At 43.9% G+C, this 24,398-nt stretch overlaps 2 protein-coding genes across 3 annotated transcripts; one reads left to right on the top strand and one right to left on the bottom strand.

Annotated features, from left to right (window-relative positions):
• The first annotated feature begins 63 nt into the window (after nt 1-63).
• proser2 (proline and serine rich 2) lies at nt 64-5,738 on the top strand. Its single transcript, XM_086059122.1, has 4 exons — nt 64-585; nt 1,897-2,127; nt 2,939-3,251; nt 3,336-5,738. Exons 2-4 carry the CDS (start codon nt 1,996-1,998, stop codon nt 4,751-4,753), a joined length of 1,863 nt encoding a protein of 620 aa, XP_085915248.1. The 5' UTR covers nt 64-585; nt 1,897-1,995; the 3' UTR covers nt 4,754-5,738.
• A 477-nt stretch (nt 5,739-6,215) lies between these two features.
• On the bottom strand, nt 6,216-23,821 carry upf2 (UPF2 regulator of nonsense mediated mRNA decay). 2 transcript variants are annotated; one of them, XM_086059119.1, is made up of 21 exons: nt 23,764-23,821; nt 22,376-22,762; nt 20,845-21,624; nt 19,555-19,715; nt 19,274-19,465; nt 18,252-18,401; nt 18,060-18,163; nt 17,873-17,958; nt 17,526-17,634; nt 17,330-17,443; nt 16,558-16,674; nt 16,041-16,430; nt 14,813-15,088; nt 14,515-14,698; nt 12,378-12,526; nt 12,202-12,309; nt 12,022-12,120; nt 11,743-11,916; nt 8,271-8,412; nt 8,064-8,184; nt 6,216-7,186 (listed from the first exon to the last, which is right to left on the bottom strand). In XM_086059119.1, exons 1-21 carry the CDS (start codon nt 23,817-23,819, stop codon nt 7,177-7,179), a joined length of 3,909 nt encoding a protein of 1,302 aa, XP_085915245.1. In that variant the 5' UTR covers nt 23,820-23,821; the 3' UTR covers nt 6,216-7,176. The 2 variants fall into 2 exon arrangements, with proteins under 2 accessions (XP_085915245.1, XP_085915246.1); XM_086059120.1 differs by having other exon boundaries at nt 11,743-11,919; nt 23,764-23,810.
• Nucleotides 23,822-24,398: the final 577 nt, after the last annotated feature.

Genomic DNA, 24,398 nt, shown 5'->3' on the forward strand with positions numbered 1-24,398 from the left:
ATAACAGTAATACCACAAAGTCCTCCCATATTTGCATTTATTAAAAACATTACTTATAAAATGTCAATCATGACATATAGCCATAGAAAATAAACCACTAGTTGTTGTTGTTTTTTCCCATTGGTTGGTTTGTTTCTATATTATTGATACGAGTGTTTCTGTGCGAATGTTGCAAAGTATCTGACTGCACCCTCAGTGAAAAATTCGCCTGCTCCACAAGGTGGCGCCAGAGGCCAACCCGAGCAACGATAACGATGAGTTTTCGCGTTGCTTTATGGCAGAATAAAGGAAGTAATGGAACGTATTACACACCTGTGAACAAGCGAGGAACATTTCCTGGTTATGTCCCCAAAAAACCACAAGTTGGCTCGACTCCCTCCACGCACGCCTGTCACGCGCACGCGCCCGGCTGCGATGGGCAGGGCTTGTTGTCCGGTCGGCCCCGTCTTAAATTGACGCGTCACACAGTCAAGGTGGAGTCAGCAAAGCGGCAGCACAAGTGGGACTTCTTTGAGCAGAAAACGAATCCATCGGTTTCTGTCAGGCAGGACTTTTTACACGAGGATGGATCTTATGCGTTTGAAGGTAAATTCTCGTCCATCTTTGGACTCTCATGATTTGTGCCCACCTTGCGACCCGCAAATATGACAATGTCAATGTTTGTTTTATTGCTTGATTTTGATTTTGCCCATTCCAACGTCATTTCTTTGAATACAGCAGCTCAATAATGCTGCATTCATTTCAACTTGTACATTTGAGCTGTGTTGTGGCACTTTTGGCGATTTGAAACCCATGGAAAAAAAAAATCGTTTTAATCCACAATGGATTGAATCCTACAATTTTGTGGGTAAAATGGGTTTAATTCTAGACTAAATACTTGAAAATTGTGTTTTTAATTTGTTCTACCAGATCAAATTGACCACATTTTGGACATGTGAGAATGTCATGTAGTATTGTTGATATTTGAAGTTGTTGACCTTAAGAGTTGTACAAGTGAACAAAGCACAATAGTTAAATGATCTAAGCAGACATGACCCTTATTTGTCTAGTACTTAAAAAAAAAAAAAAAAAAAAATTAAATAACCCTTTTTAGCATTTGAAAATTGTTCCCAAAACAATGAATGCCACTCACTAACTGCATTGATTTGAAAGAGGTTAGTACATTTCCATGACGGCTTTGTGTGCATTGATGTAAACGATAACCACGCCAAGCCATTGACATATTTGCACAAGGTGAAGCGGGTGACAGGAACATCAAAAAAGGTACGTGGCTGATATGACTCCCAATGAATGTGCTATTCATTCTCAGGCAGAAATGATGAAATGGGCCAGAAGAAGTTCACCTTGATGATGATGATGATGATGATAATAATAATCATAATAAGTCGCTTTTGATGATGCAACGAGCGAGCCATCAAGTCAAAAGTGATGTTTTCCAGAGGAATGTGCAGTTATGCAGTTTCGGGCTGCGGAGCCGGTCGTGCGGCTGCGTTTGTTCCGGATCAACAGGTCTGCCCGGTGCTGCCGCGTTGTTGCTTCACAATTCGTACCAGTGCTTCCTTTGACTTTGGAGTTTCATTTGAACTCATAACTCAATTTTACTCAAGATGTCATATTACACTTTTTTTTTTATCGCTGCGCTTTGAGAATGTGGTTAACTGAAACCCTCATCTGGAGCTCCAAAATATACGCAATAAAAATGGCGCGCTCGTGAATTAAAGGTACCGCCATACTTGCTTCTTAGAACAAGTTTGATCAGCATATGAAATAAATGCTTCACGTAAAAAGGACAGACAGACTTTTATCCATCTCATGAGGTCAATTCGATGCCGACGCCAAAAAAGCCTTCAGTGTTTTTGACCTTCAGTGTTTTTGACCTTTCCATCTCCTCCCCAGACTGAGACGAAGCGATGATCTGCTGACTCCTCTCAGTGAGGAGCAGAGATGATTCCGCTACCGTCCTAGTGCCGCCCGCCCCCCCAACCCCGCCCGGAAATGTCCAACGCAAGACCAAGCCCTCCCGCCTTCATCCTGGACATGGCCAACAATCAGCGGCACTCCCGCATCAACGGCGCGTTGGAGCGGAGCACCAAGACGCGGGCCAATTCGACTGAAAAACTACCGATGGTAATTTTTGATCGCATTATTGTGGAGCCCGAATAATAATAATAATAAAAAAAAATCTGTTGCAGTCATGGTTAATGTTCCTCAGTACACGTGTTTTTTTCCCCACACTATCGTTAACTAGTTGTATAGACAGGGATTCACTTAAAAAAAAAAAAAAAAAACGCTGGCCAATTCGACTGAAAAACTACCAATGGTAATTTTTGATCGCATTATTGTGGAGCCCGAATAATAATAATAATAAAAAAAAAAATCTGTTGCAGTCATGGTTAATGTTCCTCAGTACACGTGTTTTTTTTTTCCACTATCGTTAACTAGGGATTCACTTAAAAAAAAAAAAAAAAAAAAAAAAAATAGCACATGCATGCCTTGCTCAAGGTGTCACTTAAGTCCGTTAAGGGCACTGACTTGACGCCTTTACAGAGGATCCTTGTCCTGTTCTTCTATTGTCCGTCCAAACAGTCAGCGCGTCAGCTGAGGTGCGGGCGGGCTTTAGATTGTTTACACAAAAAGACGCAGTTGTGGTAATCACACCTGCTTGACAACCTTCACACGCCTCAGGGACCGCATCCATTCGCTACACACACACACACACACACACACACACACACACACACACACACACACACACACAAGGCTGCCCCAACCAGTTCCACTGCACTCGTCCTCAGGAGCCCAGCGACATTTCAGTTACACCATCGCAGACGCCGGCCGCGCGCGGTGCTAGCGCGTCGATCTCCTGCGCGGCTTTCGGTCCACAAAGTCACTGACAAGTCGTTTTTTTTTTTTTTTTTTTTTTTGTTAACCTGCGCAGGATGAAGACACGCTGCGCTTCCTGAGCCCAGCGGAGAAGGAGTGCCTGCAGTTTTTTGAAGAGACCATCGGCTCACTGGAGAACAGCCTCGAGGAGGACGAGCTCAGGGCCGGCGGACTCGTGAAGTCCCCGTCGAGCGGGAGCCTCCTCGCCCACGAGATGGACGGACCGCCCGGATCGCCGGATCTCTACACCGTGTACCCGACGACAGCCAGACGTCTCAGCGCTAAAGACCAGGATATCATAGACCTGGTCCGTCCGGATCCAGACATGATGCTTGCCAAATTACCGGTCTTCAAGCCTACCAGTCCAGGTAACTTCATAGATTTCTCGTGCTCCGTAAAAAACCTTAATTCAAATCGAGTCTTAAAGCATGTTGGAATTTTGTGTTGCTCAGATTTCCAGAGTCTGGCAATGAACCCCGAGAGCCACTTTGAGATAAAACCCAGACACGATCCTCCGGATCACTCCGCCGGCTACGAGCCAACCGACGGCCACGCCTACCACCCGGCCGGCTCGGTCCCCACCCCGGCTCTCATCGCCAAAAAGATTGCCGAGAACCAGGCGGCGGGCGCGCCGCCCGACAGTTCGGCTTTGCTCCACCGCCAGCGCAGCCAGGAGGGCGAGAAGTCACCGAGCCTCGGCGGGGACGCCGCCGCCGCCGCGAAACAGGGTCCGCCGACCTTCGCCAAGCCTACCAGATACCCGGCCAACATTAGTGTGATTCTCGGCAACAAAGAGCTCCAGAATCAGCCCGCAGCCAATATGAACTTCCAAGACAGGCGAGCCATGATGTTGTCCAATCTAACGGGAGCCCCACAGGCTTTCATGCAGGAGGATCCCAAGCCATATGTGGCGCACAAGTTGCGGAAGGCCCCCGCCCGCAGTGTTTCCTTCCAGGACCCCACGCCAGAGAAAACCAGGATGGAAGCGCTGTCCAAGCTGGGCCTGGCTAAGAACCGAGCCATGTCGGGAGAGATGGTAGTCCGCGATGCCGTTAGCAGCGGGCCATCGAGTCCTACCCCCTTTACGGAGTCTAGCGCCGGTAGTACTTTGGAGAGCAGGGTTCGCCTAACAGAAACCAGACTCCATGCGCCAGAATCCAAGGTCCCACAATCGCTGCAAAGCCGCACGTCTGTCAAAAGTACGGACAGTTGGCCTATCGAGTCCTCCAGGACCTTTGACAACAGGAAGCCCCCAGTGAGCCCGCCTCATCAGAAGAAACCTCCGTCCGACGTCATATCCCTGGAATTGAACAGCTTCGGCGGCAAATCCATCATGGTCGCTCCAGGCCCCTCGAAGAACGAACCCGCGACGCCGACGGCAATAATGTCTGAAGCCAGCCATTCTCTGCTTCTTCCCCCCACGCTGGCCAACCCCAGCGAGTTCAACAGCTACGGAGGAAAGTCCAAAGTCCTGAACGCCGAGACCGGAACCATGACCAGCGACCTCCCGGACATCCTCAGCTCGCACATCGACGTGAATAAAAACTTGCCCGTCCAACCGCAACCCCTACCCGCCGAGCTCAACAGCTATGGCGGCAAGAGCCGAACCATCAACCCCTCCACCGGGCTGCACCGCCCCGCGGACGGTCCGCCGGGGGCTTTCAAAGGCCCACCTCCGACCCCGGCGCCAAGAAACCCTCAGGCCTCGCACCACAATGCCGGCGGCGCAGCGGCCGCAACGGATACCAGGCGGCGGCCCGGCCACATGTTTCGACCCCAGGGCATCACGGTGCAGTTTTCCGGCAAGGGGGCGACCGAGGAATCTCGCAAGCAGGCGCTGAAGAAACTCGGGTTGCTTAAAGAGTCGTAGCGTACTTTTTTTTGGCAACGTTCCTGCTGCTGGCGGCGCTTTAATGGAAGGTTTTCATGCCCCTCCCAAGATTAAGGTGTGGCTGCGCAGACCTTAATTACTTTGGAGAAGACAATCCTGCAAAACCAGTTCTCCTTTTCTTGCCAATTGAAAACTTGCTGTCTGGAGCGTTATGACGACTCATTTTTTTGTTATGTTTGCAAAAGGGAACCTCTATTTTTTTTTTACTGCTCTGTTTACCAACTTTTTGTTCTTTTTGTCAGCAGCTTTCGGGAAAGAGCAAAGGTCTTGCGTGCTTTAGAGAACAGAAGAATTAAAGTTTTTGTCAACTGATTATAGTGAGTAGGTCGATGTGGTTTTAGGGCAAAAGGTTTTTGGGGGGGGGGGGGGATTATGTGATGCTGGGCTGGAGGTTATTTTTACTCCGTGGACCAGCCTCCTTTTACCAACCACAAACTTTGGTTAGCCCCCCCCCACCCCACCCCCCCAACTTTGCAGAAGCAATATTTTCGACTGCAACTTTTATGCAGGGCGGACCAAAGCATTGTACTTCGCAAATTGTACTTCGCAAAAAGCACTTCAACCACAGAGTCTACAAATATCTTTCCATTCCTCCGTATCTTGGCTAATTGGCAGTTTATAACTATTCCATGGGTCAACTGTAAGCCAATCCATATTTATGTCCCGTTTTTTTTTTTTTCTCTCAAGACTCCGGTCCCTGTAGTTAAGCTACAGTAACTTATGAAGTATATTTTTGATGTAATATCACATGGTTTCAACAGTGTTGCCGCTGTGGGAAAAAAAAACATGTTGTTTACAGACTCCGGTTCTCTCTGTAGGTCGTCTACAGTTACTATGAAGTGTCTCCTCTACTGTACTGCATCAGCAACGAGTGGCGGGTGTAAAATAATTGTATAAAGACAACAGCTGCTGTTGAACGTGTGTGTGTGTGTGGCCATTTATTAAAGCGTATCATGTGACTCCCCCCCCCCCCCTTTGTGACTTTTTAAGTTCTTTTGGAGTGACTGTGGAATGTAAAGAATGAGCTGGCCCTGTTCAATGATTGGCTGCGCAGGTGGAATATTCACCAGGCTCGGATGGGGGAAAGATCCAAAAACAGGATGGAAAGTGGGCTTAAAGCCTCCGTGCCGTTGACGCGACACATTTTTTGCAAGTTTAGGTACCTTACATTCAAACGGAGTATGTTATTGATTGGAGTTTAAACTCTCCATGATTTGATAGTAAAAAAAAAAAAAAAGACTTTAAGATGCAAAACACACAAGCAACGTTGTCGTCCGTTTGGAGGAGCACCAGGAAGGAAATGAGCACATGCTTGCGTTCGCCGCCTTGTAATTAAGACTTTGGACAAACAGGCGCACCCCCGCCCCCCCCGCCCTCCTTCGCCCGAGCCGCTTTTTTTCATTCGCCGCAGCCAAAACAAAAAAAGAGTCAAACGCATGAATAGGGCACATTCAGTGTATTTCGATTATCAATGAGAAGAACAGGCAATTTAGCTTAAAAACAAAAAAAAAAACAAGAACATAATCCACTGCTTGATGTTATGCAAGCGGACGCAAGGAAGCTTCACGCTCGCGCGATAGCGATGACTGACATCGGCCAATTATATTTTAACTGCTGCTCGCAAACGCGGTTGTTTTACACTTGCTGACAACAAGTTGGAGATTTCTGGATTTTTGAGTGAAACTTAAAAAGACGAACTGAAAATGCACCCTCAACCTTTCCAGGTGAACGCGGAATGAACAAAGTCCAACTGGAACCCGTTGCGCATTGAAACGTTCACACAAGCATGTTGACCTGTGGAGGAGGTTGTGGTGCAATTTTCAGGCACGTCCTGAAATGATGCCCCAAAACTCAAAATCTCCACCTTTTTATCGGAAGTGTAAATTAGTAACGCTACTTTTGTACATTTCGATGATCGTCGTCGTTACTTCGCTATCCTGCTCGCGTGTTGCCAAATTCAATTCAACAAAAACTCCGACAACAACAACAACAACAACAACAAAATCACATCCTTTCATCTAATTTGTCCGCCTGCATGCCCTCCTTTATTCCCCCCCCCGCATGTTATTTGGACGAGGCATTTACTGTCCGTCTCGCCAAAGGTCGCCCAGACACCGCGTCGAGTTCTTCTTTTAGTACTCGTTTTGTTTTTTTGTCATCTCAGGCAACAGACAAAAAGAAAAACCTCTGAACCCTGGCCGCTGCTTTAGTGTGTCCGCCCTCCTCGGGCCCCCTCGAATGGCGGGGGGGGGGTGTTGAGGTCGGGGGTTGGCTTTGTCCCCGGCATCCGTCGGTGTTTCGGGAGGTCTCGGCGCCCCCTACCTGCCGGACGGCTTTCCCTCCACTATTCTCCCTCCTCTTGTTCGTTCCTTTGCTCTGTTGCTTGCTCAGCTGAGGACTCATCAGCGTCTCCTGAGGACGGACGGACGGACGGACGGCAAGACACAAGAGCGGATTAGACGGCGTGACCACATTCTAGAGTACGAGGACATGTTCAGCTCACTAAGTTGATTGTGATATTGGTTATGATTACATAAATCCAAGATGCAACTGATTAATTGCTTAACAACAATAATTGTGTATGGGTTCTTTTTGTTCAAGTGTCTTTTTTTTTGCTGCTGTATTGACTCCAATTAGCGGAGACGAATTGCTTCTGCTTTAAGTTAACATACTTGACAAGTAAAGATTTAAAAAATCTTAAAAAAAAAAAAAAAGTTAGATTAAACTTGTAAAACCTGAAATCTTCTGAAATTCAAATATTAAAAATTTCAAATGAAAGAAACACAAAATAACGGATGCATTTTCATCGAATGTTTTTTTTACATCTAAAAAAAAATATTTAAAATAAAAGTGTGAAATCTTACCCATTACAATGTTATTCTTTTTCAGCTTAAAAAAAAATAAAATGTCTTTTTTGCTATTGCCAAGTCAATTCAAATTAAGATTCTAAACTAAAAAAAAAACTCAGCAATATCTATAATTTTAAATAAGAGACAAATATGTGCCAAATTTTCATCAAAACTTTTTAAATAATTAAAATAATTCAAGTAAAAAAATTTTTTTTTGATATTTTGTAAAATGTTATTTATTTAGTGTGAGCATTTTTCATTGAACTTTTTTTTTGTATTTGTGTGGTATCCTGTAACATTCAATATTTTTCTTTACAATCTTCTGCATCATTCTAACTTTTTCTCTTCACGTTTTGAATTTCTTGCTTGTCTTAACGCGGTGATCCATTGCTCATGCAGCGGGCGGGTCTTTTCGACACCTGTTCAATCGAGCATCTCACCTTCCTCCGGTCTTGAAGATGAGGTCGGCGTTGGGGGCGCCTTTGGGGTGCTGGTAGCGGGGCCGGCGCTCGCGGTTGGTGTTGGCCTGCGCCGGACGCTGAGCCAGGGACTGCAGCATTTCTGGAATCACGCAAACATTGGGAGCGGATTTGATGGCGGCGGGGATGCGCTGGATGAAGCAGCATGAGGTTCACGCGGGCTCGTACCCTGGTAGTCCTCCTGCTCCTGGCGCTCGTTGATGTCCAAGGTGAGTTTCTTCATCCGCATGCGCTCCTCCTGCTCGGCTTGCTGCTGGTTGAAGTGGTTGGCGGCCAGGTGGGACGACAGCGGCACGTTCAGGATCTTGAACTGTGCAACACACGCACGTCGTTTATTTGGATGTCTAAAAAGTCGGGTCGTCAGTCGATTGAATTTTGTAATCGTGATTAACTCGTTCACTGCCATTGACGGCAAAAATTCATTTGAACTATTTCTATTAGTTTGACATTTTTTTCCCACTTTCGTTAACAAGAGTATGAAAACCTAGAAAAATGTTGTTATTGTACATTTAGGACAGATATAAAATTTGTGATTAATCGTGAGTTAACTAGTGAAGTCATGTGATTAATTACAATTTAAAAAATGTATCGCCTGATGCCCCGAATAAAAAAAAAAAAAAGGAGAAAAGATTATTAAAAATTAGGGGCATGACTTCAATAGTTAACTCACGATTAATCACAAATTTTATATATGTTCTAAATGTACATTAAAAAAAAAAATCTAGGTTTTCATACTCTTCTTAACCAAAGTGGGAAAAATGTGAAACTAATAGAAATAGTTCAAATTAATTTTTGATGTCTCTAGCCGTCAATGAGTTAATTGCATGACTTTAATAATTAACTCTTGATTAATCGCACATTAAATATCTGCTCTTGTACAATAAAATAAAATGTACAATAAAATAGTCACCCCCCAACTTTTCATGCTAACATGAAAGTGGCCAAATATGTTAACAAATACAAATAATACAATAATACAAATATGGTGGTATCTTTTGGTTCATTGATACAGTAATTGCAGAGTAATCGTTCATAAAGTTATTTGACGTTAAAGTTAGAAAGATGTGCTGCACAAGTGTGAGACATGGCGTAAGCGTTTAATGTTGGACATTGATGACACGGTGCAAGGGGCGGGTATTAATCGATCGTTTAAAAAAAAATGGTGGCGTTAAAGAAACGTTAAATTAACTCGATATTAACTCACTAATTTTGACACCCCTACTAAAAAGCAATTGTTACATCTATACATTTTTTATGTGTGCATGATAGAGAACAGCGGTGCATTGATGAATCCATGAAATGGACAACTAATGGCTTATCAAATTCATCAACGACGATTGAGCAATGTCCAAATCTTCTGATTTCAGCCTCCTAAAAATAGAAAAATCAACTATGAAAGCAGACTGATAAGCTTTTGTGTTTATAATCAACATTACATGTTACGGCTCAAACCGGTAACGAATCAAAAGCAAATCGTGAACTTTCCGTACTGCTATTTTGAAATGATGTTCTGTTTTAGAACTTAAAGGAATGCAAATTTAAAACGATTTTTTTTTAGGACTATTGTAAAAACAATACAATTGTTCTAAAAAACTATATATATATATTTATAATATTTATATAATATATTTGGCTAGGCATTCTTGTCATATGTTGAGAGTGTGATTATACAAACTGTTTAAAATGAAACAAAGCTGAATTCCTATCCCGAGAACTAACCATGCAGCGTATGCACGCCGCATAAATTATTTTGTGTGCGTGTTGTACATCTACAAGGATGTTCTGTGCACTTTTCCAGTAATGTTCTCGGTTTCACGTCCAAAAACTGGACACACCCTACATAGTATGAGAGGCAGCCTCAAAAGCTCCAAACCACACATTCCCGAGTTGGAGCTTGCCAACACACACACACACACACACACACACACACACACACACACACACACACACACACACACACACACACACACACACACACACACACACACACACACACACCGTTGGAGAGTCAATATTATTGCTGTGTGTGTGTTTTTTTTGACTGGGCGTGTGTGTCTTCTGCTCGGGCCCGCTTATTACGACACTACTCGACTGTGGGCCATTTTGGTAGCAGGCGGCGAAGAGAAATGGAACCCAAAATATTTGATTGAGCAAAGTAGCATCAAGACAAGTGGCCGCCATCATTGTGGAATTTTCTAAGAAACCAGCGCTCAAAATCCTCCACAACGAATCCATTCAGGAAACAAACGATTGACAACTCAAGGACATGACATATTCCACTGCCGTTCTCACAAATAATGTCTCATTTGCACGATTCAAGTCCCATTTGCAATTTAGATGCATCCGAATTTGGGCCCATACGCGCTTTTTGCTGGACCTCCTCAAGAAGATGAAAACAAAGAGATCAGGCGATACATTGAGAAATAAGCAAGTTATACTATTTTTGTAGGTGTTTAAAAAAAAAAAATGTTTACTGGATTTTCTATAGGCAATATCTCACGCAATTATTTTCCAAAAATGCCTTTTTTCCCCCCCCTATACAAAAGTACATATCTCTGGAAGCCATTATCTTAGTTCTAACCAGACCTCGCAATTTTAACTCATTCACTGCCATTGACGGCTATAGACGTAAAAAATTCATTTGAACTATTTCTATTAGTTTAACATTTTTTTCTACTTTTGTTAACAAGAGTATGAAACCCTATATTTTTTATTGTACATTTAGAACAGATATACAATTTGTGATTAATTGTGAGTTAACTATTGAAGTAATGCGATTAATTACAATTAAAAATGACGCGACTTAAAGATGACGATTAACATTTTTTACTCGCAATTAATCGCATGACTTCAAAATTAATCACAAATTGTATATCTGTTCTAAATGTACAATAAAAAATATATAGGTTTTCTTACTCTTGTTAACAAAAGTAGAAAAAAATGTTAAACTAATAGAAATAGTTCAAATGAATTTTTGACGTCTATGGCCGTCAATGGCAGTGAATGAGTCTGGTTAGAACTAAGATAATGGCTTCCAGAGATATGTACTTTTGTATAAGGGGGGAAAAAAAGGCATTTTTGGAAAATAATTGCGTGAGATATTGCCTGTAAAAAACAAAACAACAAAAACACCTACAAAAATAGTCTAACTTGCTTATTTCTCAATGTATCGCCTGATCTCTTTGTTTTCATCTTTTTGAGGAGGTCCAGCAAAAAGCGCGTGTGGGCCCAAATTCGGATGCATCTAAATTGCAAATGGGGCTTTCTATTGAAGTAATGCGATTAATTACAATTAAAAATGTTAATCGCCTGACGCGACTTAAAGATGACGATTAACATTTTTTACTCGCAATTAATCGCATTACTTCAATAGTTAACTCACAAATTTTATATCTGTATTTCTAAAAAAAAAAAAAATCTAGGTTTTCATACTCTTGTTAACAAAAGTGAAAAAAAAATGTAAACTTCAAATTAATTTGAATGTTGTTTTGCACGCTTGCTAATAGAATCAAGGCAGAATACGTAAATATTGTCAAGAAATCAAAGTGAGCCAAGCAACCTTCGATTTTTCTGTACCGAACCCTTTGAAGAAAAAGTTGGGACAGCGAGCGAGCGAGCGCGGGATTATTTGGCCGCTCACCTGCTGCTTGTTGCCCTTGCGCGTGAGCATGACGAACTGCATGGTGTCGGAAACGTCGTCGGCGTCGGCCTCGCCCATGCACGGCTGGCCGGAGCCGCCCTTCCTCAGCTGGCTCTTCAGCTGCAGAGGAATGGCCACGTCCAGCTGGTGCACCTTCACCGTTTCGCCACTGCGCTGCTGCGGGGGATCAAACAAGCATTTGCGGGTCCGACATTTGAAACGGAAGACGAGACGACGCCCCCCCGCGGCCAAGCGGAGGTTGGCGCGCTCTCGGCGCACCTGCAGGTTCTCCAGCATCATCTTGTCCAGCGCCTGGATGAAGTCCTCATCTTCGGCGCACGCCACGTGCTTCAGTCCGCCGCCGCGGATGGTCACCTCCTAACGAGTGCAAATGACAAAAATCGCAAGTCACGCGGTGCAAAGGGGGCGAGGCGCAACGAGTGGCACGCGAGCGCTCACATTGTTCTCCTCGTCCGTCTCGTTCTCTTTGTTGGAGTCTGTCAGGTAGTCGGTGTTCTCCTCCTCCTCCTCTTCATCCCGCTCCTCCTCCTCATTCTCAGAAGCTTCCTGACGGACCGCAATGATAAACGATGTAAAAAAGGAGGATGAGCGAGCAGTTGAGATGGCGGACTCACATCCTCTTCGGGTTCGTTCATTTCGCTCTCATTGCCCGACTGCTCCTCCGTCTCGGCGCCGCCCTCCTCATCTTCGTCGTCGTCCTCCTCATCCAGGACTTCGCCTTCGCTCATGGCGCTGGAGCGGCCGTCCTTCTCCATGGCCAGACCTGTGCAGACGTCACACGCAAAAAAAAATAAAGCTCATCCTCCCATTTTCTATGGAACTTCTCGGAATGTTTGTAAACCATGATACTTTCTTCACAGAAAAATCGAACTGACTCCCAATATTAACTCATTCACTGCCATTGACGGCTATAGACGTCAAAAATTCATTTGAACTATTTACATTAGTTTAACATTTTTCCACTTTTTGTTAACAAAAGTATGAAAACCTAGAAAAAGAATTGCACATTTTGAACCGATATAAAATTTGTGATTAATCGGGAGTTAACTATTGAAGTAAAAAAAATAATAATAATAAAATAAATAAATAAATAAATATTGAAGTCATGCAATGAATTACAATTAAACATTTTAATCGCCTGACGCGATTTAAAAAAAAGAAGAAGAAAAGATTATTAAAAATTAGGGGCATCAGGCGATTAATTAATCGCATGACTTCACGAGTTAACTCACGATTAATCACAAATTTTATGGCTGTTCTAAATGTACAACAATTTATTTCCCTAGGTTTTCATATTCTTGTTAACAAAAGTGAAAAAAAAAAAGTTAAACTAATAGAAATAGTTCAAATTAATTTTTTGCCGTCAATGGCAGTGAATGAGTTAATTTCCAAAACACTGCCATTAAATGTACCCTAGATTTGAATACAGCATTTTTTTCTTTCCCTCCTAATCTCTCAAGCCAGCTGTGAGATTGGGCTGCAAGAGACACAACAAGGCAGAGCTGATCGAGAGGTTCTGAACCGACCTGGCGGGACGAGGAATGTATGATCACGCACACACAATTGTGCCAGTGTTCAACTTTGGAGCCGCCATTACTCAACAAATTCTTTCTTTTTTTTTTGGGAGGGGGAAAATGTGGACTGAAACCACTCACCAGACACATGGCAGTTCATTCCTAAATTCATCTACTCAAAAAAGTCAAAAGAAAAATACATACAGAAATTTCACCCGTTTTATGATTTTTTTCTTTTTGCGTCACATTCTCACAAGTCGACACCTCGAAACCGGCAAACAAAGCTGCCGTTTTCTTTCCCGAGCCGCAACTACACAAATATCCGACCTCAGGCATTTCCTCTTTTTGCTGCCCGCAGCCTCTTTCTTGGTCCTCTCTGGGGGGGCACCCAAAGGGGCGGGGCCATACACAGGGGAATGCGCCGATTGGTGGACAGAGAATAGTCACTTCCAGAAGACTTTCATTCATTTTTTTGTATGTAACGAGGAACCACGTGTTGATGACTTCATTGTTCATCTCGGTACACGATGAGTTCTCAACTGCACCCTCAAACACGATTTGAATGACTTGAGGAATGCTGCGGGGCCGAAATGAAAACTGCATTTTAACCCGTGAGACAGGATGTGTCAAAGATAATCTGTGCAGTGTCGCGAAAACGTACCCGCCCCTTTCCCGCGCTCGGATTTTTATAATTTTTTTTATGATTATTTCTCTTAAAGTGTTTCAGATCACCGACTTGAAGATCTAAATTTTAGATCTTCAAGTCGGTGATCTGAAATATTATTGAATAAATAAATAAATAATAATAATAATATAAATAAATATATAAAAATAATAAATAAATATAAATAATAATAAATAAATAATAAATAATAATAAATAAATAAATTGAATATTTTAGATTCTAAAATATTCAAATGGGATCCAAAAAGAGAAGGTGGAGGTGAAAATCCGCGCTCGGATTTTTATAATTTTTTTTATGATTATTTCTCCTGAAGTGTTTCAGATCACCGACTTGAAGATCTAAATTTTAGATCTTCAAGTCGGTGATCTGAAATATTATTGAATAAATAAATAAATAATAATAATAATATAAATAAATAATAATAAATATATAAAAATAATAAATAAATATAAATAATAATAAATAAATAAATTGAATATTTTAGATTCTAAAATATTCAAATGGGATCCAAAAAGAGAAGGTGGTCGACCTTGTCAGCGCGGCTCTCCTTACCCAATTTGACGAGCACCTCTCTCTCCAAGTCCACCACCTGCCTGCTGGCCTCCTCCAGCGAGGAGCTAATCCTCATTTTGGGCCGCAGGAGCTCGAGGGTGTCGCTGATCATGTAGTCAATGTCAATGGGGAAGGGGTGCTCTTTGGTCCAAGCGTCCACGCTCTTCTTCCACCAGATGTAGCGCTGCGTTCCGTACACACACACACACACACACACACAAACACGCACCCACGTGAAGAGCCGTTTTCCTGATGGCGCCGTCCCGATTGCGGGGCAGGACGCGAGTGTGCGACTTGCCTGGAAGTAGATGAGGAAGCAGTCCAGCTTCTTCTTGCTGGAGCCTCGGTCGAAGTACTGGCCGCAGGTGTCGAGCAGCGTGCACACCAGGCGGATGCGGAAGAGGTGCTCGGGGGGGTCCAGCGCGCTGGGGCTGCCGTCTTGGTTGACGCCGAAGGAGATGAAGGAGAAGAGCGTGCGGAAGATGACGGCCGACTCCACCATGCGGTAGTTGTACAGCTCGCCCAGGAACTTGGCGCTGCTGATGCGCCGCTGGTTGAACTTGGGCTGGTTGACCTGGTGGCGAGAAATGGGACATTTTCAAATGTTCATACGATCGTTTTCATAGTCCTTGTCTGGCTTTTGTTATTTCCTTTTGCTTTTGTTTACGGCGAGCCCTTAAAATCTGCGCTGATTAAGGTTAACAAGTTGGATACATTCTTCCCACAAATGTATCCTTTTGGCTATCTATCTATTCATCTATCCATCCCTCATAACAGGAAGCTAACCAGACTTGCTGATCATTGGCGATCAATTCATTTCCGCTTTAGAGTGCCTTATTGTTGCCTGTGAGTGTGCACAGATCACAACAGAGACAAGCGGAAGAGAAAAACATTTTTTGAATTTTTTTTTTTTAAAGTCCAATGTGACAGCCAGTGTTTAGACCGGGCTCCGCGTTGGTGTGGCCGCTTTAGAGCGCCTCGTTGTCACGGCGTGGAAAAAGCCCTATTCTAGAAAGGCTTTAAGTGGATTTTTTTCCCCCGCAGATCAAACATGTTGTGTGTCAAATATACAATTGTATTTTTACTTTACAGGGACTTTAATAAAAGCTATGCTGTTGTATTAAGATGGATTGTGGGGGTGCCATCGGTTGGGGGCCGCAGTATAGAGCAGTGCTGCGGTCCCCTGTCCGTGTCCCCGCGTTTTCTGGTGAGCTAACAAATACACGCACACACACACAAAAAAAAAAAATAATAATAATAAAAAAATAATAATAATAATAATAATAAAAAAATAAAAAAATAAATAAAAAAGGAGCAATGATGATGACATTTCCGAATGAACAATACTCTCTCTTAAAGCTCTTAAAAAAAAGGAAAAAAAAAGGAAGAAAAAAAAAATGGATATCTATCTACCTATATTTAGATTATTCCATGCCTATCCTTAATACTGCAAATACTCAAGCCTCATGGATTTTTGTTTTCCTTTTTACAATTTACTGTCATGCAAATGTTGAAAGCGCCTGCACCTCCATGCCCAGGCGTACGTCCTCCAGGACGCCGTCCACCACGTGGATGCCCACGTCCTCCTGGTAGGCCACCAGGCCGGCCAGCAGGTTGGCCACGCAGTGGATGCTGTTGTACTTAACGTTCCAGATGTTGACCATGCAGCAGATCAGGAAGCTCTTCACCTCGGGGTCCTGCCAGGGCAGCTTGCGCATCTGCCTGAGCACTTTTTCCGTGGTGACCTTGGAAAGGTCCTTGTAGAGCAGCTTGCGGATGTACTCCTGCAGCGGCGGCCTCTTCTTCTTCACCGTCTTCTCCATCGGCGGCGGATTGCAGTAGTAGTAGGCGTTCTCCACCATGGTCACGTAGCGCGCGTCCAGATGCTGAGCCTGCTTTTTACGCATCATTTGCTCCTGGAGGGCACGCACGATCGATATTCACGCATGCGGCAATAACACAGAAACGCAATTCTAACAAACACAAAAAAGAAATATTATCGAGCATTCTGAGAAAGAAGAATACAAAGCGAAGAGGGCTGACCAGAAGGACGCTTGTGCGCAGGTGAGAGTCGGGCGACCTGAAGAGAAAGCGGCCGCAGGTCTCCAGCAGGGTGCACGCCATCTCCACGTGGTGATGCGTGAAGTCGGACAGCAGCATCTGGCGATGGAATTAGTCCGGAAATGTATTCACTACACATAATTTGTGCGCCTTTCTTCATTTCTCTATGGCAGCAACAGGCAGAAAATTCACAAATGAACCTGTTGCCATTCAAACAACGCAACAGCTTTGTGTTCAACTGAACAGGATCGCATTTCACGCAGAGTTCAGTCTATGTGATTGTGAGTTAATTGAGATAAATTGCGCAAAAAAAAATATTTTTTTACAATTGTCAGTATTAATAATTTTAAAACTGTAAATGTACCAAAAACTCTGATGCCATTTCACTTAAATATCAATGTCAAACTATGGTGGTTTACAGATTTTTTTAATTTTGAAAAAAATTCAACATGCCAGTGGTGCTTTGCAAAACGACTAATTAATTCTCGGACCACTTCAATTATTGTTCCCATTGAAATTAATGGAAGTGAAGTGCAAAAATATATGTGTTAACATGTTTCTTCATAAAAAAAAAAAAAAATTGCACCCAAAAATAACTCAATTCACCACTGCACTTCTTCTGCTTTGTCGCCATCTAGTGGCATATTAAGGCAAATAACAGAGGAACCACAGTTTCTACTTATTGTGAGGTAACATTTTTGCGAACGTAAATTCCACGCAAACTAATCCCCTCGACGGCGACGACGTCGGCCACCTTGAGACAATGAAGTGTGTCCGTCTTGATGAACATCTTGAACTTGGCCAGCTCGCCGATAAACCTCACGGTTTTATTTTTGGTCTCGATGTTGATCTGGTCCTTCTTGCGAATCTGGAGCATGAAACCAAAAGAGAATTTTGTTCAGGGAACAGACACCGCTAACGCGTGAAGCGCAATGCGTCTGCGTCCTTACGTGAAACCTGAAGTCTCCCTTCAGCATGGAGCAGAGGTCCTCGGCCACGTCCGACATGCAGGGATGAAGGGTGGCCACCAGGCGGGAGTAAAAAGGCAGGAGATCCAACCTGCAAATGAAGGACAGCAGTCACTACCTTGACACTACGCCGCCTGGTGGTCAGCCTTAAAAACACGGTCTGTCTTTTTTTTTTTTTTCTTTTTTTCTAAGAGCTCAGTATTGTTCATTCGGAAATGTCATCACGGTCTGTCTAACGGCCGCACGAAGGAGAAGCCAGTGAGAACGAAGAAGGTGACATTGTGGTACGAGCAAATGTTCGCGTTACGCGTGTGCGTGCGTGGTTTCACCTCTGCCGAGGCACGGTGAAGAGCGCTCGCACCAGCTTCCTCCTGTTGGATTTGGTGTTCATGTTCATGCAGAAGTCCATGGCGGCCTGCAGGGGGCGACGACGCAGCGCACAAACGTCAGACGACCAAGCTGGAGCACGTTGGGTTGCCGCCGCCGCCGACGACGCCGACTCGTTTTTGCGCTCACCTTGTCTATGAGGTCTCGGTTGACGCAGTTTGGAAGCTGCTGGATGAAAGCGTCCACGATCAGCTTCAGGTGGGACCCCGTGTTGGCCTCCTCGTCCTCTTGCTCTGGCAATCATGCAAGTCAAAGATAATATCAAAGACGTGCTGAACGTACGTATGAGAAGTCAGGACGAGTGCTTTTCCCGCCACTCACCCTGCTCATCGATGAGCTTTTTGCTCAGCTCTTCGCTCTCGGCCTCGTCGGCTCCTTCCAGCTCCAGCGGCTCGTCCGCGATGTCCAGCGCCTCCAGCTCCAGCTCCAGCTCCTCCGCGGTGCTGGCGGCCTCCTTCGTCTCTTGGCCGTCTGCCGCAAGACGACCAGAGAATGACAAGAAAGAAGCGGGTTTTAGAGCATGTCATTACTGTAGACCCCCCTTTTTTTTGTTATACTTTTTTGGAATGGTTTCAAACAATTGCGTGTCTGGGGTGCGTGGATCGGATTAGAAGGGGTTAAATGTTTTTCTCCATTTCAGAAACACCGGGAGGACCCTGTTGCTGAAAAGCTAATAAATGCACAGAATGGACCGAGGACGCGATCGGGAATGGCCGCATTTGTCGCGCTCTTTTCACATCTGGGAAGTTATCATTGCCATTTGGTTAACCAACTTAACCTCTACGTATTGACATGTATTGAATATTTACCATTTACTGCATCAGACATTCCTGAAGCCCAACAATACAATTTCAGAAAAGTTTCTAATAGGAAATTAAGATGGAGAATTTTTGGGGGAAATCAATGCCAATTAACTGGAAATGAACGCTAAGGTATCGCAGTACATTCCAGTCCATAGAAGAAAATGTGTTTTTGTCATGAGCATGAAAAATAAACAGTTCTCGTTGTCCACATACGACGGCATTACAGTGTCTTGGTTGCTCCATTTTTTTTTCTAACTTTGGCTTCCATTACAAAAAAAAAAAAAAAAAAAAAAAAAAGACAAATCAACCAAGTGATGGCTGTAAAAACGTTAAATTGGGTCATTCTCAAGTCAAGGTCAAACTGTACTTGCATGATATCCGCTTGCTTTTTGTCAGGATTTTGCTTTTCTCCAACTCTATTTACGTTCCTTATTGCCTTCAAGTTTGTAAAATCCTGGTTTACTCCCAGGCTTTCAAAAATTCCCGGAATTTTTGCAAGCAAATTTCAAAACAGGATGCTCGTCGGTATTTCAAACGAACCTTTGGCTTCAGGCTTGTCTTTGCCCTGCCCGCCCTTATCGTTGTCCTTGAAGAGGATGGCGGGGACGAATGCCTTCAGGTCCACCAGGTTCTCGTAGAAGTTGCGAGCGTCTTCGTCCTCCCAGAGGCCACCCTCAAAGTCGTACTCCCCGGGCTTGCCGGGGGTAAAAATGTCGATGCCGGGGCCGTGCTCTGCGGGGGAAAGAAGCGCGGCCGCGCTCGTCAGACCGTGCGGGACGCCGAGCATGCTCGAGAGACGCAAAGGAAAAGGGACGGCCCACCTTCCTGCACCGTCTTGTCCTGAGGCAACTCCGGCATGTTCTCGTCCAGCAGGTCCGCCAGCGACTGCGTGTTGGCCAGCAGCTTCTGGTAGGACGTGGCAAACTCCTCGTACTGCTTGTGGCGGTCCTCACTCAGCTCCCCTTTGGAATGCAAGATGCGCCTGAAGAGCACACCGGTTATCATTAACTTCGCAACACTGCTTGGGTCTGATGCAAAGAAAATAAAATAAAATTAAAAAAAAAAAAAAAAAAGGTGGCAAATAAGAGTGTCAAATATTCAGAGTACATTTTACTCAGTATTTTTCCTTTGTTCGAGAGAATTTGCCTATTCCATGAAAAAAAACTATTGAGGATTTTGACAAAATTTGTACTAGTTTTTTTTTTCTTTTTTTATGTTTTTTTTTTTTTTTACACGTCACTTAAGAGTTGAGGAACAAACCCACAACTTCAGGTTGGGGCGGGGGGTGGTGGGGGGGGGGGCAGCCGATCTACTCACTGAGCCACGCTGCTCCTATTGTATGTTAGTACAGTGGTCCTCAACCCTGGGCCTCGGGGACCGGTCGGTATCCAACCTGTTTTCCATGTCTCCCGCAGCCAACACAGGTGATTTCATATCATCAGCTAATTAGCAAGCTCTGGAGAAGCCTGATAACGATTCCCACCTGTGTTGGCTGCCGGAGACATGGAAAACAGGTTGGATCACGGTCCCCGAGGACCGGGGTTGAGGACCACTGTGTTAGTATATCAACGCGTCAGCTGGAATCTTCATAACTTTTTTTCCCTCTAAATTAACTAGTAAAATGTACTATAAAATCCTTCCGAAATTGGCTTAAAATTTCTGAGTGAACTTTACTAGGTGTTTGTCATGGGATAGGCCAATTGTCTCACAGTAAAAAATACTTTTGGGTAAAATTGATGCTGATTATTTTTTTTTTTTTAAGTGCAAATTTTACTCTGTGTGTGGGACCAAATTGACTCTTTTTAGAGTAAAATGTACTCGACAAAAATGCACTGTGTAAATGTTGAAAATGTGTACAGTGGCTTAGAATATTAAATATAGTTTTTAGGAACGAAACATCTGCCTCATCACCGCACATGAACGTTGGTCATTATGATGGTACTTGATGAGCTAAGTATTTTTTTTTTGGTACTTGGTGGAACAAGGTTGAGAACAACGAAGTTCGAGAAAGAAAATATTTTCAGAACAAGAAATATAAAAACGAAAAATACAAAGCATGTTAATACTTGACGGACACCACCTTGTCAGTTTGAACCAGGAAAAATCCTCACCGGTTCTGCCTTTCAATATTCTGCAGCTCCCTGTGGTCCTTCTTGAGGTGCTTGGCGAGGGATGTGAAGTACTCGCGCAGCAGGTTCTGGAAGGGCTGCTGCTTCTCCGCGCTGATGATCTCGCTGGGCGGGAAGGCCAGGCCGTACTTGTCGGTGGCCATCTTGACCTTGCGGGAGAGCAGTCCGGCGATGTCGTCGCCGCAGTGCTTGCAGAAGCTGATCACCACCGACACGTGCGTGTGCGTGTCGCGGTCGGCGCCGATGATGTTCTTCAGCTGCTCGTAGATGAGCGACAGGCCCTCCTTGTCGGTGAAGAAGCCCACGATGGTGAGCTCGGCCAGGAAGCGCAGGTCCGTGCGCAGCTTGCTGACGTTGGGCGCCTTCTCTTCCTTGCGCGCCTCAAAGTGCTTCTTCCAGGCCTGCAGCAGCAGCGGCGCGAACTCGCCGTAGCGCTGGTGGAAGAGCGAGCACAGGTGCACGGCGCAGCCCACGTCCGAGATCTTCAGCTTGGCCTCCACCACCGACCCGACCGCCTCGCCGATGTACTTGCTGAGGTTGAGCGAGCCGAAGTCGCCGGAGAGCGAGTCGCGCTGCTGCTCGGTGAGCGTGCGCAGCTTCTTGACGAAGGCCGTGTTCTTTTTCAGGCTCGAGTCCAGGCGGCTGAAGAAGGCCTCTTCCGGTCGGGCCTCGTGGGCATTCTGGTTCTTGACGCGCAGCTCTTTCCGGCAGTGGTGACGCTCCCAGGCCTCCTGGTGCAGCTGGTGCCCCTCTTCCTGTTCCCTGCCACAGGTTGAATTTAGATCAGACAATGTTGCGCAGGGCCGCAATATTCACAAAAACGTTTACGCACAGAATCAGAATCAGAGGCAGTGTCTAAAGTGTGTGGAAATATCTGACAAATCGTAGCCTGCTTAGCACGGTCACGTGCGAAATGTGCAAGTCAAATGGAACAAAATGCATCCGCTAATGCTTGCCGACCAACAGCCGAAATATTCTCACGTCAGTTGTCAATAAGTAAATTCCCCTGGTGTTCGGTTTAGGTGAACGGTATGAGATTTTTTCTAATAGGTTTTCTGGTGAGCTAACAAATACACGCACGCACGCACGCACGCACATACACATACTCACCCACACACACACACACAAAAAAAAAAATATATATTAAAAAAATAAAAAATAAAAGAGCAATGATGATGACATTTCCGAATGAACAATACTGAGCTCTTAAAAAAGAAAAAGAAAAAAAAAGAAAAAGAAAAAAAAGAAAAGAAAAAAAAGTAAATTCCCCAAACGCCTCTGTAATACAACAAGTGAAAAAAGAGCAGTGGTCCATCAGCAGCCATTTTGAATGTGCCCGAATGGGATTGGGATGAGCAAATCAAGCGTTGACTACAAAAAAAAATCGACTCAAAAGAAGTTTAAAAACACTCACTCCCCACAAAAAGTATACTGTATTTGGTTTTCAGGTTAAAATGCAAGATGAACAAACATAACCTTTTCTAAATGATATGACAAATTCCCATTCACATACTTCAGGATAGCCGCTTCCTCCTCACGTTGCCTTTTAGCCTCCTCCTCTTGAAGCTTCCTCTCCTGCTCCTCTTGCTGCCTCTTCGCCTCCTCCTCCTTCTGCTTCTGCTCTTCCTCCGCCTTCTGTTTCTCCTCCTCTTTCTTCTTCCGTTCCTTCTCCTCTTTCTTCTTCTTCTCCTCCTCCTGGCGCTTCCTCTTCTCGTCCTTGCCACCGTCCTTCTTGCCGCTCATCTTGACTTCGTCTTTGGCTTTGTCCCGCGGCGCTGCTGCTGCTGCCGCCGCCGCCGCTTTCTTCTCCGCATCTCTGTCCTTCTCTTTGTCCTTGCTGCTGGCGCAACCAACGTCTTTCTCGTCCATGTTTACTGAGCGCTTGCGTTCAGCAGGCATACTGACAAAAGTGGGCAGGAAAAAGTTGTTATTCTTCACTTCTTTTACAAAATTATAGCTAGATAGCCAGGCACATACTTTATTCGTCCTGTGAGGGGAATTAAACTGTCTCAACAATAATATTAGCCCATATACAGTTATTTTAATAAAACAGAAACAACATTTAAAAAAAAAAAGGGCAACATTGAGGAGGAACAAAAATGAATTTAAACCAAACGTAAGCGAGAATTTTAAAAACTGAAGATTAGGATGTTGCATGTTGGTATGCCACTTATGCTAAAGCGATACTTGTATAAATTGTACAAAATGGGACGTTATGAGGAGATATATATCGTTTTATGTATAATATAAAACGCTGACTTTTAAGATCAAATGTGCGCAGGAAACACATATACTCATATCTGTTGCACACAATTGCGTAGGGGGTGTGACGTAATTCATTTCACGTTCTGAACTCTAAAATAAAACAAGTTGGAATCTAAGTGAACGCAACTGACCATCCCATAAGTAATCGTAAAAAAAAAAAAAGCCACAACAAATTAAAACGCGATAGCAGTACAATTATGTGGAAATGATGGGAAAATAATGATTCTATTAACCGCAAATAAATGTCAAAACTTGACATGATTCGCCGTTAGCGACTTAGCTTAGCTCCATGGTTGCCACTTGTTCCTCAATCAAACGAGATACGCGTGGTAAACGTATTGGTTTTCTTCTACAACTATCCGATGAATACAGTAGACTAACCTCGACCATTTCTCAGTCGATACGTCCTTTGTTAAGATTTCCCCCACGAAAGTAACCTAGCATTGCTAACACTATTCGCTAGGCCACTCTAATGGACGCCAGGCAAAAGATGTAAACAAACCATCCGTGACGAGGTTAAAGTACTCATTAGTGAGCGAATTCACATACTAAAGCACGACTCGATGCTATTAACTTGATCTTGCAGAATATGAAGTATCAAATCAGACTACGTAACGAAGAAAATGCGAAATGTACCTGTTAGTGGAAGAAAAACAAACATCGGTCATCGACGTTTGATTTCCGTGTGACATGAAGGACCCCTCGGTAACGTAAAAATTACGCCTGGCTATAATATTGTCTTTTCTTCTTGCTCCTTTTTTTTTGTAAAAATACCGAATACACAAGTTACACTTTAAACAACCTTTTTTGTTGTTTTTTACACGTTAAACTTTTAATACCATTGTATGTCGTGACGTTTTTTTTTTTTACGTTTCACATTTTTTAACAGGCGACTCTTCTCAAGTTGTCATAATGTGACACATTAGGCATTAAAAAAAACTTTATTTCCAAACTTATATTTACTACATCTTGGTGTTTAATCTCAACTAAATTTATTGCACTGTGAAATGATTTACCAAAAATGAATGTAATCAACTACAGACAATACAGCTTGTATGACGTCAATACAGTTATGATCCCCCAAAAAAGACACACTGACGTCTTACTTGACTTTCTTTTTAAAATTGCAAGACAAACGTGTAATTCTGATTTCCCCCAAAATGATGACGGGTGGAACACACAAGCTCATTGTACCTTTTTGTTATCTGGTGGTGGAAGAGCATTTAGTTGTGCTGCCTGTCACTATATTACTCACTATGCAGTATATTCGC

Source organism: Leptonotus elevatus, chromosome 17 (genome assembly GCF_054856555.1).
Source record: "Leptonotus elevatus isolate MCC_2025b chromosome 17, RoL_Lele_1.0, whole genome shotgun sequence".
In the NCBI taxonomy this organism is placed as follows: Eukaryota; Metazoa; Chordata; class Actinopteri; order Syngnathiformes; family Syngnathidae; genus Leptonotus; species Leptonotus elevatus.